Below are 19,867 nucleotides of genomic sequence, written 5' to 3' on the forward strand. Positions count from 1 at the left end.
TTAGAAGATTAATTTATTGATGTAAACAGTAAAAATCTGAAACATGTCAATACAGTTTGCCTTAATGTCCAGTAGATGTCACAGATAAGAATGGTTGAGATCTCTGTACTTTTTGGCCATTATGAGTTATAGTTAGTTTCTTTTCAGAAGTAATAGGTTTGTTTGATTTTCAGTTTTGAAACAATAATTTAACCCCATATAATATGGATATGACATCACTGCACCAGGAAGTAAGTGAGGAAAGTGTGTCGTATTAAAACAGGGAAAACATTTTCGATTAAGATTTTATTCAAAGTGACCAAACAATTACAATCATAACATTAAAAAAAACTCCCACAGTCAACTGGAAATTTTGAAATGTGTCTTTGGTTAATTTTCTACAGTAAATTTGCATTTTAAAAATGATATGAGACGATTATCCTTTATGACGGGGTCCCCAAACTATGGCCTGCGGGCCGGATTGGGCCATATTTGACCCGGGCCCCCACACACTATCATATACCTTCATTATTATTTTTCTTCCGTGCAAGTGTTTTGGCTAGAGATTAGCCAAAGGCTAACTGTTTTGGCTAATTTAGGCTTCTTTTTATTTTTTAGTTCTTTAGGCTAATTTGGAATTTAGCTAATATTTCCACTACATGCTAGGTGTTTAGGGGAATTTAGGCTTTTTTGAAGTTTAGCTAATATTTCAGCTACATGCTAATTGTTTTGGCTAAATTAGACACTTTTCCAGTTTATTAGGCTAATTTGACATTTAGCTAATATTTCAGCTACATGCTAGCTATTTGTGGCTAATTTAGGATTTTTTTCAGTTTTATAGGCTAATTTGGAGTTAGCTAATATTTTAGCCTTATGCTAGCTGTTTTGGCTAAATTTGACATTTTACCGTTTTTTGGGCTAATCTGGCATTTAGCTAATATTTCAGGAACATGCGAGCTGTTTTGGCTAATTTAGAATTTTTTCCTGTTTTTTAGAATAATTTGACATTTCGCTAATAGTTTAGCTAGCTATCAGCTTCAGCGATTAGCTTCAGCCATTTCAGCTATCAAATTCAGCAATTTAATCTATTATCTTAAGCAATTTTAGCTTTAAATTTCACCATCTTCAACTATTAGCACTAACACCTTCAGCTGCCACATTCAGCTTACAGCATTCACAGTAGCATTATTGCTATATTAATGTTATATATCTAGTTTTTAAAATGTTTTAGTATTATTTTTTCTGTGAAGATTACAGAAATGAAATATTTAAAATTTGGCTATGCGTTGCTTTCTGGAAAACCATAAATGTTTACGTTTAGGGTGTGACTGATACACTTTTTCTCTTAACTTACAAACCAACCCCGGCCCCCCATCAGAGAAGAAAACAGTTATGTGACCTTCACAAGAAGTTTGGGGACCCCTACTTTATGGTTTCTCTGCTCTAAAACTAGTTATAACTTAGTAAAATAGATTTTTCAATATGTCAATGTTCAGAAAGTCAAAGAAAACGCCTCCTATGACTTCATCTCCCTGTGAACATCCATGTGTTTGGTCAGACTCCCTTTTTGTCGGTATGTTTTGCCGCATACGGAGCAGGTGAACGGCTTCTCCCCCGTGTGGATCCTCATGTGCACCTTCATGTTGCCGCTTTCGATGAAGCCCTTGCCGCACATGGGGCACCTGTACGGCTTCTCCCCCGTGTGGATCTTCATGTGTTTCTGCAGACAGGCGTTCCACGAGAAGCACTTCCAGCACACCGGACACCTGAAGGGCTTCTCGCCCGTGTGAGCTCTCATGTGCGACGCCAGCTGCCCCTTAAATCCGAACCTCTTCCCACATTCGGAGCAGCTGTAGCTTTTTTTACATACGGTCGTCCTCCAACAGTTGGCAGGGACGCCGCCGCTTCCCGCCACGTGAAGCGCAGAGCTCGCAGGAAGGCGTTGGTCAGAGTTTGCCGTTTGTTCTGGTCCTCCTAACGGGTTCTCGTTCTCCGTCTGAGGACGTGAGGAGCTGACCATCGTCTCTCCTCTGTGCACCGACATGTGCATCTTCAAATTTCCTCGTTGTGCGTAGCCTTTCCCACAAAAGGAGCAGCTAAATGGCTTTTCTCCCGTGTGGATCCTCATGTGGACCTTCAGATTTCCGCTTTCGCTGAAGCGTTTGCCGCACACGGTGCATTTGAAAGGCTTCTCCCCCGTGTGGGTCCTCATGTGCTTCTGGAGACGTCCTTTCCACGAAAAGCACTTCCTGCACACGGGGCACCTGTAGGGTCTTTCAGCGTGATATTGTATGTGTAGCTTCAGGTGACTCATGGAGCTGTACGTTTTCCCACATTCTGAGCACCGGAATAAGTTAAGAGAATTATATCCGATATTATTTAAAGGAATGTTTACATCTGAATGAGGCTCCTGGGCCTTATCGTAAAGATCAACTCTAGCTTCCGTCTGGAGTTCTGTCTGTGGTTCTGGTTCATCTTCTTCATCAAGAATGATGATGGGTTCCTCAATCTGTGGAATCTGGGGTTTGTCTTCGTCTTCACTCTTCACAAAGATGGAACGGCACTCAGAGATCCTGATCTCCTCCTGTTCCTGTTTAGCATTTAGGAGTCCTGGATCGAGATTCTCTGGTTCCGAACTGGATCTCCTCTGCTGTGCTGAAGGGTTTCGTTTTCTTGTAAACTGTTGCTGGATGTCTGTAGAAAATGCCGAAGCGGACACAAAGAAAGAAGGATCACAGATGGGAAGTGGTTGTGAAATGCTTTCTTACAAAGAGAAACAGTCGACAAAGAACCAGGCAAGTGGATCCACTCCAACATTTAGATTTATACTTTTTATAAGCATAAAGAATTACTTTCCCCCATTTCCTTCCACTTTTTGGCATAAATTTGGTTTAATTTTTAAAAGTTACATATATTTATGTGAATTTAATTAATTTTTTTTAAGCTTCAATACTGGAAGTTGTCTCACAAAAAGCCGACGACATTAGACAAAACTTTAATTCTAGTGGAAATATTTTGTCTCAACTTTATGCAAATATTGCAAAAGCAGGATTAGACCAAACACGTAGCCTTGTGGTACACCACAATTGACTATGATGTATAAGAATATTCAATATTTACATAAAATATTTGAATTTTTATAAGAAAAATATAATTTAAATCGTCTTCCTAGCAGCCAGCAATATCAGTCAAATCTTTTGTTATAGTAATTCACATTTGCATTTAAGATAAACGAGTATCATGAAGCTATTAGACCAATCCTTGAAAATATATATACAGCTAATTAGAATTACTATATGACATTTTAAAATCACATTTGTTATGTTTTTGTGTCTTTTATTTTGCTATATTTTTGTGTTTGTTCAACAAAACCTGTAGCAAAATACATTCAAGTGGATCTGAGGAAAGAATTGTGGGTAGTAGGAGTTATGTATATATACTGAGTCAGTTGCAGTTATTCTAATCTACTGTATCAAAAAGATATAAGATTAATTTAGCTTTCAGGTTTAGATGCAGCTAACGTTGCTATTGCAGGTGCTAACGTGAGCTAAATGAAAACACACCTGTTCCCTGCTGCTTCATCTCAGCCGTCAGAACCACATCCAGAAAGTCGCGATGTCGGCGCTCCGTCTCCTCTTCATACTCCAGGATTGTTTTCTCCAAGTGTCCCAGAATGTCCTCCACAGCCGCTGTTAGCCGCTGGCTGATGAACCCCTTCAGACCCTGAAGTCTGGACATCTTTAGCAAAGCAAAATCCGACACAATTATTATTATTATTTTTAATTATTATTATTGTCAAATATTTTTTTATGTAGCTACAAGAGTCAAAGTAAGCCAAACAATCACTCCTTGACGCTGTTAACACATCAAAACAAATCGAACCCCCAAAACAATGCCGAAACTCAATCACATCCGGGTCACACTTTCAAAATAAAATCCCTTGCGGCTCCTGTGCTTTTCGAATGCCTGCAATTTGTGAGCTCTGCTTTTATTTTGAAAATATCAGGAACTTGGCCAGAACAGATGGGAAAAAACATTGAATCTAAAATGTTTAAGAATAGATTTGGATGGTTTGCATAAACAACATTCATTAAGTTCTTTTGTGAATCTGATTTTTTTCTTGTCTCTTTTTGGTTCTTCAATGTAAAGTTCTGGCTTTATGTTGAAAAAGAAACTTAGTTCATGTTTGTTCATCTACTTGAAATCGTTTTTTTAGTGTGCTTTTTCATATAAGGAAAATCAACAAAACATTTAGTAAATTTACTTAATTTGTATTTTAGTTTATGGAATTTTTAAAAATTGTTTTGTAAAAAAAATTCCAAGTAGTTGGGAAAAACTGGATGCTAATCAGGAAATTCTGCACAACTTCTGGGTAAGTACATTTCCCCCTTGTTCTTATTTAAATAATGTAGCATATGAATACTATCTGATGTAAATCGTCATAACCTAACACTAAACCCTATAAATGTATTGACTCAAATGAACTAGTAATCAGGTGATCCAAGCCAGTACAGCGTTATAGTTTTTCATTTTTTTGTTGATTTATTTCTTGTTTTTTCACTGTTAAAACACGAAGAAATATATGGCTGTATGAAAAATCAAGTTGGACTTTATTCCTCACCGGCTGATAAATGTGCATTTTAACTTCCTACCTTAAAGCAATTTTATTGTCAACTTTATAGTATTTTACCACATATTTTACTATTTTTATTGAAATTTTATACCTGATATTGTAAAAAGGACAAAAGTGAATTAAAGCTTTTAACTTAAAAATATACATATCAAGTCACATATCACACGAAACAGGAAACGGCAAACACATAACACAAAATGCATTTTTTTTAAAGAATAGCAGTCAATATTTAGTTCTTTTTATGTGAGCTTTTCTTCCATCATATATGCAAACTTTTTATATTATTTTTTTTTTTTTTTATTGTGCTGCAGTTTTCATGTGTGGTTTAAATTCCAAGCCTTGCAGTTCTCATTTGATCCAGTAGATGGCAGTAAGTAGATGGCTAGCGAGGTGGTTTCTAAACCTCTACAAGCCTAAGGGACGAAGAAGAAGAACGAAGGTGGGCGCTGCACGTTGTACGAACTCCTTTAGTTACTGATAAACTCATTGAATATCACTAATATGAGTAAGACACTGCTGCTGCGCGTGTCGGTGAATGAGCGGATCAGCAGCGCCGCCGAAGACATCATGCTGCGGCTCGAATCGGGCGAAGTGTCGGTGGAACTCCCCACACTCAGGATCCTGCTCACCGAGCGGCTAACGATAGCTGCGGGGCAGATCATCTCACTGTTTGAGAAAATCGTGTCAGATTTCGAAGATACTCTGCGGCAATCAGAGCAGAAGGTCTGCCGCCAGAGAAAATTACTGGATGCAGTTCTGAAGCCAACGGTGCAGCTGGAGAGAGCAGGTGAGTCCGGCTAACGACGCCCAAACATGCTAGCATTAGCCAAACGTTTGGTCTTTATTTAGACGTTCCTAAAAAAACCCGTTTATGAAGATTAAAGGGAAAGAAACACATGTCTTGCTTTAAAACATTATTAACTTTTTGCGACTATTTGAGCTTGTTTTTATGTAGCATCTTATTTTTTTTATTTTAAAATTAACTTTATTGACAAATATTGCACATACAAAACACAATACAAAACCTGGTGAGTCTGAGTAAAATACATTATTTTCTAGGACTTTGAAAGACCAAAAATAAATACATAAATAAATAAAAGTAATAATGCTTAATAATAATTATAAAAATGATAAACATTGTTTTGAATGTGTCGTAGTCATGTTTTATTAAGCTGAATTACCTTACATTTTTTTTAGTTTAGGGCTGCCAAGATTAGTCGACAAATGTAATAGTCGATTAGTCGTTACTTTATATTATTTGGAGTTGGAGTGTCGTAAAGTCGGAAGTTATAATAGCACAATGCTAGCTTTTTAGACTATTTTGACACGTATTAACGATTTTTATACTATTTTGGAGTTTATCTAGCATATCTGCTACATGCTAGCTATTTTGGTTAATTCATTATTTTTTTAGGCTAATTTGGAGTTTAACTAATATTTCAGGTGCATGCTAGTTATTTAAGCTAATTTATAATTTTTTTCAGGTTTTTAGGCTAATTTGGAGTTTAGCTAATATTTCTGCTACATGCTAGCTATTTTGGCTAATTTAGGATTTTTTGTTTTTAAGGCTAATGTGAAGTTTAGCTAATATTTCAGCTACATGCTAACTATTTTGGCTAATTTAGGATCTTTTCAGGTTTTTAGGCTAATCTGGAGGTTAACTAATATTTTTACATAATGCTAGCTATTTTCACTAATTTAGAATTTTTTGTTGGGGGGTAATTTGGAGTTTAGCTAATATTTCAACTGCATGCTAGCTATTTTGGCTAATTTAGGATTTTATTTCAGTTTTTAGGCTAATTTGGAGTTTAGCTAATATTTCAACTGCATGCTAGCTATTTTGGCTTATTTAGGATTTGTTTCAGTTTTTAAGGCTAATTAGGAGTTTAGCTAATATTTCAGCTGCATTCTAGCTGTTTGTGGTAGTTTAGGATTTTTCAGTTTTTTAAACTAATTTGGAGTTTAGCTAATATTTCAACTGCATGCTAGCTAATTTGGCTAATTTAGACTTTTTGTTGTTTAGGCTATTTAGGCATTTAATAATTTAGCTGTCTATCCGCTTCAGTGTTTTAGCTATCAATTACAGCATCTTCAGCGGACAAATTTAGCTTGCAGCATTCACACTAGCATTATCGCAGGTGATGCTTTATATCTAGTTTTTGTCAGTTTAAAGCTAATAATCTTTAAAATGCATACTTTACGTCCAGTTTGCGCATGACCTGATTAGTCGACTAATCAGAAAAAAACTGTGATTAGTCGACTATTAAAATAAGCGTTAGTGGCAGCACTATTTCAGCTATACACTTGTTAAACTAATGACTAATAAAATTACAATAATTTATTTTAAGTGATGGAATTATAAAATCTCATCTCTTTGTTTCCCCATTTCTCACAGAGACTCAGCAGTCGAGGGATAATAAAGAGAACGTTTCCTCTGAGCAGATGGTCCGAAGCAACAGTCTGGACGAAAATGGAGTCCTTCCCTTTCAAGGGTTGGATCTGGACGTATTTTTACCCCCTCTGTCCCCTCAAGAAGCTCCAGACCCGCTGGAACACTTCTGGTTCATAGAAAACCAGTTGTACTACAGTGGAATGCAGAGCATGAGGGCTATACCCCAATCAGAAACCTTTCCATGTACGATGTGCGGTCTCAAGTTCTCCTCAATAGCAGCTCTGGGGTTCCATTTGAAAGTTCACAAATCCAAGAAAAAACCGAAACCGCGTCGCTTATCCGACTACGAGAGGTTTTCAAAATTGTCCCTAAAGTTCCACAAGCCAATCGACGGCGTGGAAAACGTCTTCACCTGCAGCGAGTGCAACCAGGCCTTCAAGTTTCGGTCGATGCTGAGGAAGCACAACTGCGGCCAAGACACAAAGCCTCCCTTTGACTCTCACTGCTGGCCGGTTGAGTTTCCTGCTGAAATAAAAAGCGAATTTGAGATGCAAGATGGAGCATCGGCGGTACAGGACAGGTTCAGAGAGGCGGGCACGGAGCCCGTCACACTTAAAGAGGAGCTAGTGGAATCTGAAATCTCCCAAGTCGTGATCGGTCCGCCTTCCGACAAAGAAGAGGAAGAGAATCCTCAGAGCTGTCACGTTCATCACAGCGAGAGGGACATTAATCCAGCCTCTGAGGGTGGAGCGGGTTCTGATCCACCTGGAGCGGGTTCTGATCCACCTGCAGGGGAGAAAACCTCAAGCACTACTGAGAACGTTGACGATGGAGGCGAAGGAACCAGTCAGTCCTCGTCAGACCCCCCCGCTGCACCAGAGGCCCCCAAAACGTGGCCCTCAGAGGAGCGGCCTCTGAAGTGCCCCTTTTGTAGCAAGTCTTTCATAACGGAGTTTAACATGAAGATTCACGTGTCGATGCACACGGGTCAGGCGGCGTTTCAGACGCAGAGTTTTTGGTAGGAAAACTGTCAGAACTCGGGCTGCTGAAATTCAACTTTTTGGAAATAATTTATTCAATCAAAATTGAAGTTTTGAGGGTCATAAAAACAGTTTTTGCAGAGCAAGTGATATAAAATATACTAAGAACTTTAACTGATAACATAAGAATTTCTTTCAGTACAAATGGATTTATTGAATTATTTCAAGTGTTAAAATAATAGAACACTCCAATAAAAAAGTTACAAAACAGATAAATCAACCCAGTTCAGAATTAGATTTTTAAGCAAAGATCATTGACAAATAATATATTTGTTTAACTGTGCCGTCGTCAGAACTACTATTAAAACATAAGTGATATAAAATGAAGAAAGATGGAATTTTAATTGATAAAATTGGAACAATTTTCATTACAAATTGATTTGTTGATTTATTTCAAGCTTTAACAATAGTAATAAACATTTCAAAACACAGATCAAACCCATTTTAGATATAAGTATTTGTTTTAATGAAAAATGTATTTGTGTTTGTTGAATCAATATGGTCCTGGCTTGAACTGACTTAATTCAAGTGTCATTTGATATTTGTTCCCTATAGGGGGCGCCGCAGCAGTTATCCCCCTCTAACCGGTCCTATTCTCTGCCTCCCCCTAGACAACAACTTTCATCATCCTCCATCCATAAACTTTCTCCTCTAACTTAATTTTCAGTGTCTGGGAAGGGACGCCGAACAGCTGAATTAATACATTTTTAACTCAATTTTGCATTTTAATATAAGTTTAAAACTAACAAATTCACATTTTTTTGTCTAATTTTAATCTAAAACCAACTAATAACTCATTTTAAATTGAAGAACATTTTTAAAATAGTTATTTTTGCTTAAAAGAAATCAGTTGTTTTTTGGGAAAAAAAATAGAAATTGCTTTAAAACAAAATGAAGTAATTGATCTGTTGAATCAATATTCCAGTTTCCAATTAATTGAAATTCCAGCCTTATTTTTTACAGATTTCTTATAAATTCTTGTTTTCATTGTTGTGTTTTTATCAGACTTTAATGCCTCACAGACGTGAAACTTTCATCTGATTTCTAGTAATGATCTTATGTGAGCAACACTAACAAAAACCTGCACAAAAAGAGAAAAAAGTTGACCATTTTATTCCCTCTGTTGATTAATGAAAGTGTTTCATTTCTTTGTAGATATTAGACATTTTATTGATTTATTCTAACATTTTGACCAGTTTACTTCTAAATGTGCTTTAGTGTAAAATACATGTTCCTAATTATGTCCGCTTTTTAACATTTAAACTAATTGTAGTGTATTTTTTATTGTTATGCTTTTGGTAGAGTGGTTTAAACTGTCAGCTTTTGGAGAGAAATCAATAAAAGTCATTCACCGCTGTATGTATGACCTTCTTTTTCTTATTAATAGGAAAAACATTCAGGTGTTTGATGAGCTTAAAGACTTAAATTTGACATTGATGAATGTTGAAAATAATGTTATTACTGATTTCAGAGGACAAATCTGTACAAAAAGGTGAAACAAAAAGATTTGTGGTAGTTAAAAAAAAAATCAATTTATTTTATCTGGTGGCCTAATAAAATAGAATCAATAGAGCATAGAAAACAAATATACTAAGCTGATATTGTTAAAAATTAAATTTGATTTATGTGCAAATAGAAGTTCGTTTTCATTGTAGTGCCTTCAATTAATAATGAACCATGACTGGTTAAAAAAACTGTCTGAAATTAACTTTTTTTTTTTTTAAATGGAGCATTTGTTGACTGAATACATATGAATTGAAATGTTTCTACCACACAAAATATATTCAAATAGAATGATAATGTCAAGTAGGAGTAAACCTAACTAATAATATTGGAGTAAAAAGAACTCAAATAGAAATTTAAAGCATTAAAGTGTATGGAATCAGTCAAAAAGCAGATGAATGCACAAGTTCTGGTATTTACAGGTTTGTTTTTTTAATAAACTGCTATAAATGAACTACATTTGAAGCAACTTTATCCATACATACAAAACTAAAAAAACACAACTAAGGAATTTACTAGAATAACAAAAAAACACAAGATACAGGTTCAAGCCAGATGCAGACTTCATTAAAAAAAAACAACAGTTTTTTTTAAATGGTGGCTTTTCTGTGTGTTTATCTCCATAGCAACCATTTAACTTTTTGCTGGCCCGAGGGTGACAAACAGTTTTATGCAACTTTTAGAAGGATCAGTAAAAGTAATTTTTTTGATTTCCTTAGCAACAGTGGTTTTTGGATAATCACGTCCACATTCCTAATATGTTCACATTGTATGTAATAGTGTTTTATTTAGCTTGAGCCAGAGACTCATGTCTTAAACTTTCACAATATTCCAGTAAAAATGTGCGGCCAACGGGAAAACGCCATTTTTCAATGCTCGCTATATAGAGACATTCAAAATTTAAAAACTTTATTTCCAACATTTTTTTTTACAAGTGGCTTCCGAATGATGCTTGAGAACATAGATCAAAATCCTTAAGTGGAGTTTTTTTCCCTTTTTTTTGCCGGGGTGTGAGCTAAAGATGGCGGCCTTATCCGGAGGTCAAAGGTCAACAAAACTTTGGTTCTGGTTGTAGATCTAAGCTTGTGCCATGGAAGATTTTTTTTGTAAAAATGCACAAAGTTTCCCCATATTGTACAAAATGTAAAAAAAAGTCGCTAAGTTTTACACTTTAACCAAAAAATTACCACCAAGCTGAAGGTCCTGAGGCTATCCCATAATAATTTCAAGTCTTTCATTAGATATCCTGGAAACTTGTGTTTTGTAGGGCTGCCACGATTAGTGGACGAATCGACGACTAGTTGACTATTAAAATAGCCGACGACTAATTTAATAGTCGATTACTTCATATGAAGTCAGAGTGTAGCAAAGTCCAAAGTTAAAATTACATTCTGCTACCTTTTTGGACTATTTTGGTATTTATTAAAATGTTGTAGGCTAATTTGGAGTTTAGCTAATATTTCAGCTGCATGATAGTTATTTTGGCAAATTTAGGCTTTTTTGTCAATTTGTTATACTACAAGTTGTACTAATATTTAACTGATATTTTGGCTGGTTATCAGCTTCAGCATTTACAGCTATTAGCCTTAGTGGTTTCAGCTATCAACTTTAGCATTTTCAGCTATTAGCTTCAGTGGTTTCAGCTATCAGCTTCAGCATTTTCAGCTATTAGCCTCAGTGGTTTCAGCTATCAGCTTCAGCATTTTCAGCTATTAGCCTCAGTGGTTTCAGCTATCAACTTTAGCATTTTCAGCTATTAGCTTCAGTGGTTTCAGCTATCAGCTTCAACATTTTCAGCTATTAGCCTCAGTGGTTTCAGCTATCAACTTTAGCATTTTCAGCTATTAGCTTCAGTGTTTTCAGCTATCAGCTTCAGCATTTTCAGCTATTAGCTTCAGTGTTTTCAGCTATCAGCTTCAACATTTTCAGCTATTAGCCTCAGTGGTTTCAGCTATCTGCTTCAGCATTTTTAGCTATCAACTTTAGCATTTTCAGCTATTAGCTTTAGCGATTTCTGTTATCAACTTCAGTATTTTTAGCTATTAGCTTTAGCAATTTCAGCTGTCAACCTCAGTGATTTGAGCTGTCAACTTCAGTGATTTTATCTATTAGTTTCAGTGTTTTCAGCTATTAGCTTCAGTGTTTTCAGCTATTAGCTTCAGTGATTTCAGCTATCAACTCCAGGATTTTCAGCTATTAACTTTAGCGTTTCGGCTATTAGCTTCAGTGATTTCAGCTTCTAGTTTTAGCGTTTCAGCTTTTAGTTTAAGCATTTCAGCTATTAGCTTTAGCGTTTCAGCTTTTAGCTTCAGCGATTTCAGCTTTTAGCTTCAGCATTTTCAGGTAACAATATCTGCATCTTCAGCTAGTCTTCAGCGGCCAAATTCAGCTTACAGCATCCACAAAAGCATTATCACAGGTAATGTTATATATCTAGATTTTAGTTAGTTTAAAGCTAATGATGTTGAGATGTGTGTTTTACATCCAGTTTGCACATGACCCGATTGGTCGACTGTTAAAATAATCGTTTGTGGCAGCTCTAGTGTTTTGGTTTGGATTTTGAAATATATTTTAAGCCCCATAAGAGATTTTGTTGGTTTTGTTTTCCTTTCATTTATTTATATAATTGGGTGTGGTGGGGTGTACTAGTTGCATGTGTATTTTGGTAAATTTCTGAGTATGTGGCAGAGGTGAAATCTGGAGATGTTGCTCTGAGAATCTATTAATGAGTTAATTTAGTGTTCAGGAGATTGTCTTGTGGCACCAGCAGGGGGCGCCGTCACCCCCACAGCGTCTCCGTTCTTAGGTCCCGGTTGGGTGAATAAAATCCGGGTGCACCTCCTCCTGTTGCTGGGTCACGTTGGGAGCCACAGTTAACCCCGTGGCGGCCGCCTCTCCGCTGTGCACCTTCATGTGCGAGTCCAGAGAGCGTTTCTCCTGGTAGCTCTTCCCACAAAGCGCGCACCTGAACGGCTTCTCGCCGGTGTGCGTGAGCATGTGTCTCTTCAGGTCGATCTTCTGGACGAACCCTTTGCTGCAGAGCTGGCAGACGAAGGCTTTCTCCTTCTTGTGGAACCTCTCGTGCGTCTCCAGCGAGATCTTCTGCCGGAACCGTTTGCCACAGAGGCTGCAGATGAAGGGCTTTTCGCCCGTGTGGATCCTCATGTGAGAGTCCAGATTGCCGATCTGCCGGAAGCTCTTGTTGCAGACTCTGCAGGTGTAGGGTTTTTCCCCCGTGTGGATCCTCTTGTGGACGTCCAGGTGTTGGCTCATGGTGAACTTCTTGCCACAGACCTCACAGGGGTAAATCCTGGGTTTTCCTCCGGTGTGGCTTTTGATGTGCCTCTTCAGGACGGTGTTTTCCACAAACGTTTTTCCGCAGAACTCGCAGATGTACGGCCTCTCGCCGGCGTGCAGCCTCATGTGTCTCTCCAGGGAGCCTTTCCGGGGGAACTCCTTCCCACAGTCCTTGCACCGGAAGGGTTTCTGGCCGGTGTGCGTCCGCATGTGAATCTCCATGTCTCGGAAGTTGACGCCACAGATTTCGCAGATCCTGCTCGTTTTTCGGTGGCTCTGCAGGTGGAGCTGCAGACTCTCCAAAGAGTCGGCGTGCTCTCCACAAATCCCGCAAAGGAAGTTGGGGTCATCTAGATGCGTCTCGGCGTGCCGGAGCAGGTTGCCTTTATTGTGAAAGGAATTCCCGCAGATCTTGCAGGAATGAGACGGAGTCAAGCTTGGTTTCCTACGTTTGGTCTTCTTGGTTTGCTGGTTGTGGCTTCGGACGTGCCGCCTCAGCTCCGCGATCGTCTGAAAGCCTTCATCGCAGACTTTGCAAGTGAACGCCATCTGCTCTTCGTGAACCTTCATGTGCCGCTCTAAGAAGCTGCTCTGGCTGAACTCTTCATAGCAGATGGTGCACGTCAAAAGCTCATCGGTTGTGTGAGTTTTCATGTGAGTCACCATATTACCCTTCTGGTTGAATCCCTTGTGGCAGAACTGGCAGTTAAAGGGTTTCTCCCCGGTGTGCAGCCTCATGTGGGTCTCCTGCGCTCTGATCGACGGGAACTTCTTGCCACAGATGTCACAAGTCCTGCCGGTGTCGCGGTGTGTTTGGAGATGTTGACTCAGGCTGTTGCCGGGCTTCAAACTTTCACCGCACACACCGCACTTGGATTCACCGGAGTGTTTCTCTGCATGTTTTAGCAGAAAACCTCTCCCACCGAACAACTGCCCACACACTCTGCAGCTGTGAGACGGCCCCTCGGCCGAATCAATCTCCTCATCTGCAGACGGATCCTCTGGAGAGGCGGGTTGGTGCTTCAGTTCGTGGACCGTCTCTGTCCTGGAGGATGTATTCGGCACGGTCTCCTTCAGCTGTTCCTGGTTCAGACTGACTGACATGCAAAAATCTACAGAGAAAAAAAAGATCAATTTAAAAAGTTTGCAAACTTCAAAATGTGACTTTAAATTGCAATAAAAGGAAAAAACAAGCTACAGGAAGTTCAAACATCATGCATGAGGAAACACTGATCTCTGACAGGATATTTTCAAAGAAAAAGTCTTCCAATATTACCTGCTTTTTTAGTTTTTCTTTTGAGTTTTCCAATGAACATTTTGTGTTTTTAACATGTTCTTGTGGCATTTTTCTAAAGAAAATCTGGCTTAAAATCACATTTCTCAGTATTTCTTTATTCAAATCATTGTGAATCAGGAGCCTCAAAATTCTATGGCTGGATAGCTAAAAATATTACTTGTTATTTTTGTTGCCTTGCTAATGTTTAATTGGGGGTGAGAGGGGCTGTAAGCTAGCAGGAAAGCATGTAAACAAAGAGCTCTCAGCAGCAGTGAGGGGAAGGGGGACGGGGTTGCTCCGCACCAATGGTTCTACTGACAACTTAGAGGAGAGTTTCTATTGAATTTCTGCCGCTCTGCAGAAACTAAATAACCAGATATTGGGAATATATATATATATGCAGAACCATTATTAGAAAACCACATTTTGAAAACAGATCAAAAGATGATCCAACTTTAAAATATAGTAAGTATTTAAAAGCAGTTCTGTAAATAACATTTTAAATAAATTTAATTCATATAGAACTTTTTTAACCAAAACATAAAAACCGTCACAACTTTTTAAATTTACATACAATAATAACAATATACATTTTGTTTAATAACCAGCAGATTATAATTTTATACTAAATCTTAAAATAATTTTACATATTTTTTAATTTAATGCATAGTAAATAAAGCTACTAAAAATCCTAGTAAAATAAAATATATGTTATAAACAAATAATCTAACGTTTATGAGATACAGTTTAAACTTTTAGACTCCCCAAAACACACTTACCTCTCAGCTTTGATGCGGGGTCAGCTCTGGGACAGGCTACGGGGTCCCGCGGTTTCTCGGCCGCTCTGCTGACCTCGAAGGCGGTGAGGATGAGCTCCACGGCCGCGGTGATGCGCTCCATCACCAGCCGCTTTAGCTCATCCAGTCCGGTCTGGCTGCGCTCCTGGAGCAGCCACAAGATCTCTTTAGCGACTTCCGCTAGCTGCTGCTCAACGGTAGTCTTCAGGCTGAGCCTCCCATAGCGCCTTTTAGGCATTTTAATGCTTTTTTAAAACACCAGACCAAGAAAAAATTGTAAACACTGTGAAGCAGCACAACTTCCGGGATCTCTGTTGCGTCATGACGTATTACGCCGGTGTCTGTGACGCAACGACGCAGGATTTTCAGAGAAAAAGCTGAATTTTGTTTATCGTGGTTTCTACTGACTTACAGAGGTAAATTTCTCAAGTATGATATTTTATATTGTATTTTTATTAAACAGGAATAGATTACAGTCATTGTATTGGAAGAAGTGTGCAGCTTTTATGTGTTTAAATTGTTTTTTGGGCTCTTTTGAAATTTCGATTTGTCAGTAAATAAAGTTGTAAACTCTTAATTTTTTTGTTCTTTTTAAATATGATTTTAAACAAAACAAAAACATTTATTTACCAACTAATTTTTGTTGAAACTTCTGTTTTCTTCTATGTTTGAAGTCACTTTTAGAGTTAGAAAATTAAATCTCTGCTGTCTTTAGGGAAGAACATTATCTTATAAGTAGCATAAAAATAACTGTATATCTGTGTTGTGGCTGGACTATTCTCCAATAGGACACAGGATAGCAAGAACATAAGAATTATTGACATTGAAATAATTTTAAAATTGCCAAGATACTAAAATCACCCTTTTTGTGGGATTATGTGGATTATATGAAAAGTCTTGGCTAGCAGCAGCTAAATTTGATTGTGGACCTCACCTTTAGTACCAAATGAAAGATCTTCTTCAGGGTTACAGCTATTATATAATTCCTGCACAACTCCAAATCTGCAAAAACACAATCTTAAACTTCCTATAATTTGATACAACACCATATATATTGGTATATATAATTAGGGTTTTTGACAGAGCTGATTTTGTTCTCTTGATCCAAAATAATTTTAAAAATACATAAAAATAAAGACTCAAAATGACTATAAGTACATAGGAATTTCTCCACTGTATGCTGCATTTATAACAAAGCTTTTTGGGGGAAAGAGCTTTGTTATAAGCTTATATATTATATCTCTTTACGTCTTCACCTTGAAGCAATATTTTGATTTTCTTAAACTAAATAAGAATCAAAGAATCTCTTTGAAACATTCACAGTGTAATCAAAATTTCTAAACTTTATTTATAAAATAACAAATTACAGGCACAGTTTACTAATATGTGAAGAATAAAAAAATAAAAGTAACAACATTTTTTTAAGTCCTTAGTTGAGGTACGAGAGATTTACGAGTGTTTTCTGATAGCAAAAAACAGAAACACAAAGACACTTGTGGTATTTCTTTTCTCAAGAACAGTCATTTCTTGAGTGAAATGGCATCAGATGAAAGCTTATTTTTGATCCATCATTTAAATCTTAACCTTCTCAAATGTACGTAAATGTCTGAAACTGACTGGATGAAGTGCACATGGGGAAAAAAATGCTATTCTTGAAGTTAAACTTAAACAGATTCCAGATGACAAAAATAATTTTAGATGGCTAACAAAGCAAATGTCGCTCCACATGTGAGGTTAGAGCCAAAAAGCTCTTAGAAAATGGAACAAAAATGTCCTTGAGCCCTAAAATTATTCCTTTTTATGGATCTAAACTACTTTTTTGCCAAAAAACTCAGAAATATTTATTCCTGAATAGCTAAAAACTAATTTCTCTTCTCTTTTTAAGAATAACCAATCATTTAACACTTCTTTGTCTTAAAAAATGAACCTAAAGAAACAATATTCTCATCTTATTTATTGTCTTTTACAAGTCTTTCTGCTGTAGCTGTAAAATAAACAAGCCTGATGTGTTATAAACTCCAACCTTCACCTCCCTAAAAGGCAGCTCCCCTTCATTATTTTACAAATCAAGACTCCTCAAGTCTTTTGTGAATGTACAGTTTGCACTTATAACCGGTTCCATGATTAAATAAAATCTAACCTTTAAAGAAATTAGACTAAAAAAGCTGCAAAAATGAAAAAAAAAGAGGCAAGTTTTACTATCAGCGCATCTAAACAAACAGTGTTTAACTCTAGGAAAAAGAGAGTGCATTTCGGACTGGAGCGTGTTCACACCGTCCTCTGTCTTTTACTCGTCTTCTTCTGCTCCAGCGTCTCTCTTTGGTCGGCGCTCCCGTTCGTCTCCTCACATTTGTTTCCTTTCTGGCTTTCCTCAACTCCGTTTTCACTGAGTTTAGAAACCCGTTTCTCCCAGTTCTGGCTCCTGGTCTGAATCTGCAGCTTTCTCTTTTCAAAGTGCGTCTGGAGGTGCCGCGTCAGACCCTCACCAGCGTGGCACTGTTCTCCACACAGGCCGCAGACCTGCTCGGCGTCCTGCTGGTGGCTTTTAACGTGCTTGAACAGAATCCTGCGAGTCTTAAAAGTGCGGCTGCAGACGTGGCAGCTGAACGATTCCTGCGGTCTGACAAACTTCTGCTTTTCATCTGAAGCCGCTTCAGATTCTGCAGATTCTTTGTTGTAGTCGTCACTGTCTTCAGTCTCGGAGGACAACACGTTTTGCACATCTGGATCTGAGTTTAGGGTTTGTGGGTGAACGGATGGTTGCAGGTCCACTAGTGGCTTTGCAGCCGGCTTAGAACGGTAGGTAAACCCGATGATCTCCAGATTGTTGAGTTTCTGGAGCTGCTGCTCCTTCTGCTCTTCCTCTTTGACATAAGAAAGAACGACTTCCTGGTCTGGGATGTCATCCTTGGGTTGGCAGGGAGCTGCTTCTTGTCCTGACGACGGCTGCTGCGTGAGACAGTCTGGAAAAAACACCAAAATTAAGGATTAACCCGAGTTAGTGATTCCCAAGGAACCAAATATGAACTTAAATGATCTTCCGATCCTATTTTGATCCTATTTTCGAGGATATAGTTTCTACACAGCGGCAGAAGTTAGTTTCTGAGTTCTGGGCGGGACTACTGACGTGGAGAAACCCCGCCCCCCTTTAACGTCGCCCATAGCTAGGAGCTCTCTGTTTACATGCTGTCCCAGTACCTCCCACCCAACCTAACATTACAGGTGTAACAAAAATTACAAGCAGTTTCAGAATTATCCAGTCATAGAGTTTGGAGCAGCTCAGATGAGGAAAACGAAGACGTACATGGATCTATTTGTCAACAAGTGGATCCATCAGAATGGGCCTACATCACAAATATGATCTTTTTCAAACAGAATTTTTTCATCTGCTACTGATTCACAATAATATGAATAAAAAAATACTCAGAAATAAATTTTTAATTTAATTTTCTGTATGTGTCCACCATCATAAAAAAATGCCACAAAAAGTAGCTAAAAACAATATGTTCTTTAGAGTTCACAATAATTTTCGGCAGAGATGAGCCAACAATAACACCTAAATTAATAAAGGTGGTGCAGCAAACATCACTCAGGGTCAGAAAGGAATCGTTTGAGATGATTGCAATTATGTAAGTAAATTGCTCTAATTAAAACAGAATAAAATACAAATTTAATTTATCAACAAAAACATGTTTCATGAAAAAATACAATTTATATAAATCAGAAACAAATACATATTTTTTAAATAAATCTCTTTAAAAAATGTTTCATACAATATATAAGAATTAAAGTATAAATCCAATGTTTTACTTAATTTAGTAAGTTTAAATGCAGCTTTGAACCCTTTAACACCGGAGCTCCAGTGTTCATGTTCTTTAATTTACTGTAAGTTTTCAACCGTTGACATTATAATTCCAACACATTCTAAACATTAAACAGTATTTAACAGTACAGTATGCTAAAAAGTTTGTGTTCAAGTGTCTACAGAGACACCTCAGGTGTTATTAACTCTAGTTATGGACAAAAATGTCATCAATTTGGCAAAATATTATACAAAAAAGAAAAATTGGTCAAGAAAATTCCCATTACTAAATTGTTTTACATAAAGTTACTTAAAATATGTTTAGTCTCTATAGAAAATAGTTAGAAATTATCAAAAACAATTTATTGTTTTTACGAATTTGTTATTTTTAGTTAGCTGACCTCTATTTTAAATTTCTTTTTAATTATTATTATTTTTGATATCATTACTTTTTGTCATGTTGGTTATTCTATTAAATGTTTGACGTTGTTAAACTATTTTATTCTTTGGTTTGTTGAATGAAAAGTGTAATTATTTACACAGCACTAGATATATTGTGTACTTTGAATATTATACTCAAACGTGATCATTTATTTAAAGTTGTTTGAGGTGTAAAAAACAAATCACTGGTTTTATTATTGAAAAATCGTTAAGAAAAGCTGTAATAAATTAAAAAATAACACTCTTTTTATCCAGCGCTGTGTTATAAAATGACCTAATCTTCAAAAATATGTTATTCTGCTGAGAACTGAAGTTGTTTTTATTTATTTTTTCGCCTCTAAACGGGAAGTATAAAATCTGCGCCTCACAGCTGAATGAAACAGGTGCTGCTCACCTGTGAGAGGCGCGTCCCACTCCCTCAGAGGCTGGTGCAGCGTGCAGAGCAGCGCGTGCTGGCGGGAGATCACTTCTCGACACTGAGCCGCGTCTCGCTCGTATTTCACGATTACGTTTTCAAACACCGACAGAATCTCTTCGAGCGCTGCGGTCAGCCGCTGGCTGGCAAACAGCCGCATGTAATCGAGCTGAGACATGTTTGCAAACAAGGAGAAACGACGGTCGAATCTGCTGGGAAGCTAGAAAGCAAGTGTGCTAGTTTGCTAACGAGATCTCATTTCCGTTTCCGGTGTAAACAAAGAGACCTCCGG

At 37.5% G+C, this 19,867-nt stretch overlaps 4 protein-coding genes across 4 annotated transcripts; 1 reads left to right on the forward strand and 3 right to left on the reverse strand.

Moving 5' to 3' along the window:
• Nucleotides 1-940: 940 nt before the first annotated feature.
• On the reverse strand, nucleotides 941-3,927 carry LOC112162585 (gastrula zinc finger protein XlCGF57.1). The gene is made up of 2 exons (XM_024298403.2): nucleotides 3,543-3,927; nucleotides 941-2,673 (listed from the first exon to the last, which is right to left on the reverse strand). The coding sequence occupies exons 1-2, from the start codon at nucleotides 3,715-3,717 to the stop codon at nucleotides 1,496-1,498; spliced, it is 1,353 nt and encodes a 450-aa protein (XP_024154171.1). The 5' UTR covers nucleotides 3,718-3,927; the 3' UTR covers nucleotides 941-1,495.
• Nucleotides 3,928-4,367: 440 nt separating this feature from the next.
• Nucleotides 4,368-9,403, forward strand: LOC112162586 (zinc finger protein 425). Its single transcript, XM_024298404.2, has 2 exons — nucleotides 4,368-5,399; nucleotides 7,008-9,403. The coding sequence occupies exons 1-2, from the start codon at nucleotides 5,114-5,116 to the stop codon at nucleotides 8,024-8,026; spliced, it is 1,305 nt and encodes a 434-aa protein (XP_024154172.1). The 5' UTR covers nucleotides 4,368-5,113; the 3' UTR covers nucleotides 8,027-9,403.
• Nucleotides 9,404-12,068: 2,665 nt separating this feature from the next.
• LOC112162584 (gastrula zinc finger protein XlCGF57.1) lies at nucleotides 12,069-15,218 on the reverse strand. Its single transcript, XM_024298402.2, has 2 exons — nucleotides 14,900-15,218; nucleotides 12,069-13,956 (listed from the first exon to the last, which is right to left on the reverse strand). The coding sequence occupies exons 1-2, from the start codon at nucleotides 15,153-15,155 to the stop codon at nucleotides 12,350-12,352; spliced, it is 1,863 nt and encodes a 620-aa protein (XP_024154170.1). The 5' UTR covers nucleotides 15,156-15,218; the 3' UTR covers nucleotides 12,069-12,349.
• A 1,024-nt stretch (nucleotides 15,219-16,242) lies between these two features.
• On the reverse strand, nucleotides 16,243-19,859 carry LOC112162395 (zinc finger protein 236). Its single transcript, XM_024298210.2, has 2 exons — nucleotides 19,555-19,859; nucleotides 16,243-17,880 (listed from the first exon to the last, which is right to left on the reverse strand). The coding sequence occupies exons 1-2, from the start codon at nucleotides 19,751-19,753 to the stop codon at nucleotides 17,186-17,188; spliced, it is 894 nt and encodes a 297-aa protein (XP_024153978.1). The 5' UTR covers nucleotides 19,754-19,859; the 3' UTR covers nucleotides 16,243-17,185.
• Between the last annotated feature and the right edge of the window lie 8 nt (nucleotides 19,860-19,867).

Source organism: Oryzias melastigma, linkage group LG11, assembly GCF_002922805.2.
Source record: "Oryzias melastigma strain HK-1 linkage group LG11, ASM292280v2, whole genome shotgun sequence".
NCBI classification, from domain to species: domain Eukaryota; kingdom Metazoa; phylum Chordata; class Actinopteri; order Beloniformes; family Adrianichthyidae; genus Oryzias; species Oryzias melastigma.

Excerpts from the sequence above, each read along its gene's own strand:
- LOC112162585 (XM_024298403.2), bottom strand. The coding sequence starts at position 3,717 with ATGTCCAGACTTCAGGGTCTGAAGGGGTTCATCAGCCAGCGGCTAACA. Across the intron at positions 2,674-3,542 it reads GATGAAGCAGCAGGGAACAG|ACATCCAGCAACAGTTTACA; the intron begins GTGTGTTTTCAT and ends CATTTTCTACAG.
- LOC112162586 (XM_024298404.2), top strand. The coding sequence starts at position 5,114 with ATGAGTAAGACACTGCTGCTGCGCGTGTCGGTGAATGAGCGGATCAGC. Across the intron at positions 5,400-7,007 it reads GGTGCAGCTGGAGAGAGCAG|AGACTCAGCAGTCGAGGGAT; the intron begins GTGAGTCCGGCT and ends CATTTCTCACAG.
- LOC112162584 (XM_024298402.2), bottom strand. The coding sequence starts at position 15,155 with ATGCCTAAAAGGCGCTATGGGAGGCTCAGCCTGAAGACTACCGTTGAG. Across the intron at positions 13,957-14,899 it reads CCCCGCATCAAAGCTGAGAG|ATTTTTGCATGTCAGTCAGT; the intron begins GTAAGTGTGTTT and ends TTTTCTCTGTAG.
- LOC112162395 (XM_024298210.2), bottom strand. The coding sequence starts at position 19,753 with ATGTCTCAGCTCGATTACATGCGGCTGTTTGCCAGCCAGCGGCTGACC. Across the intron at positions 17,881-19,554 it reads GTGGGACGCGCCTCTCACAG|ACTGTCTCACGCAGCAGCCG; the intron begins GTGAGCAGCACC and ends TGTTTTTTCCAG.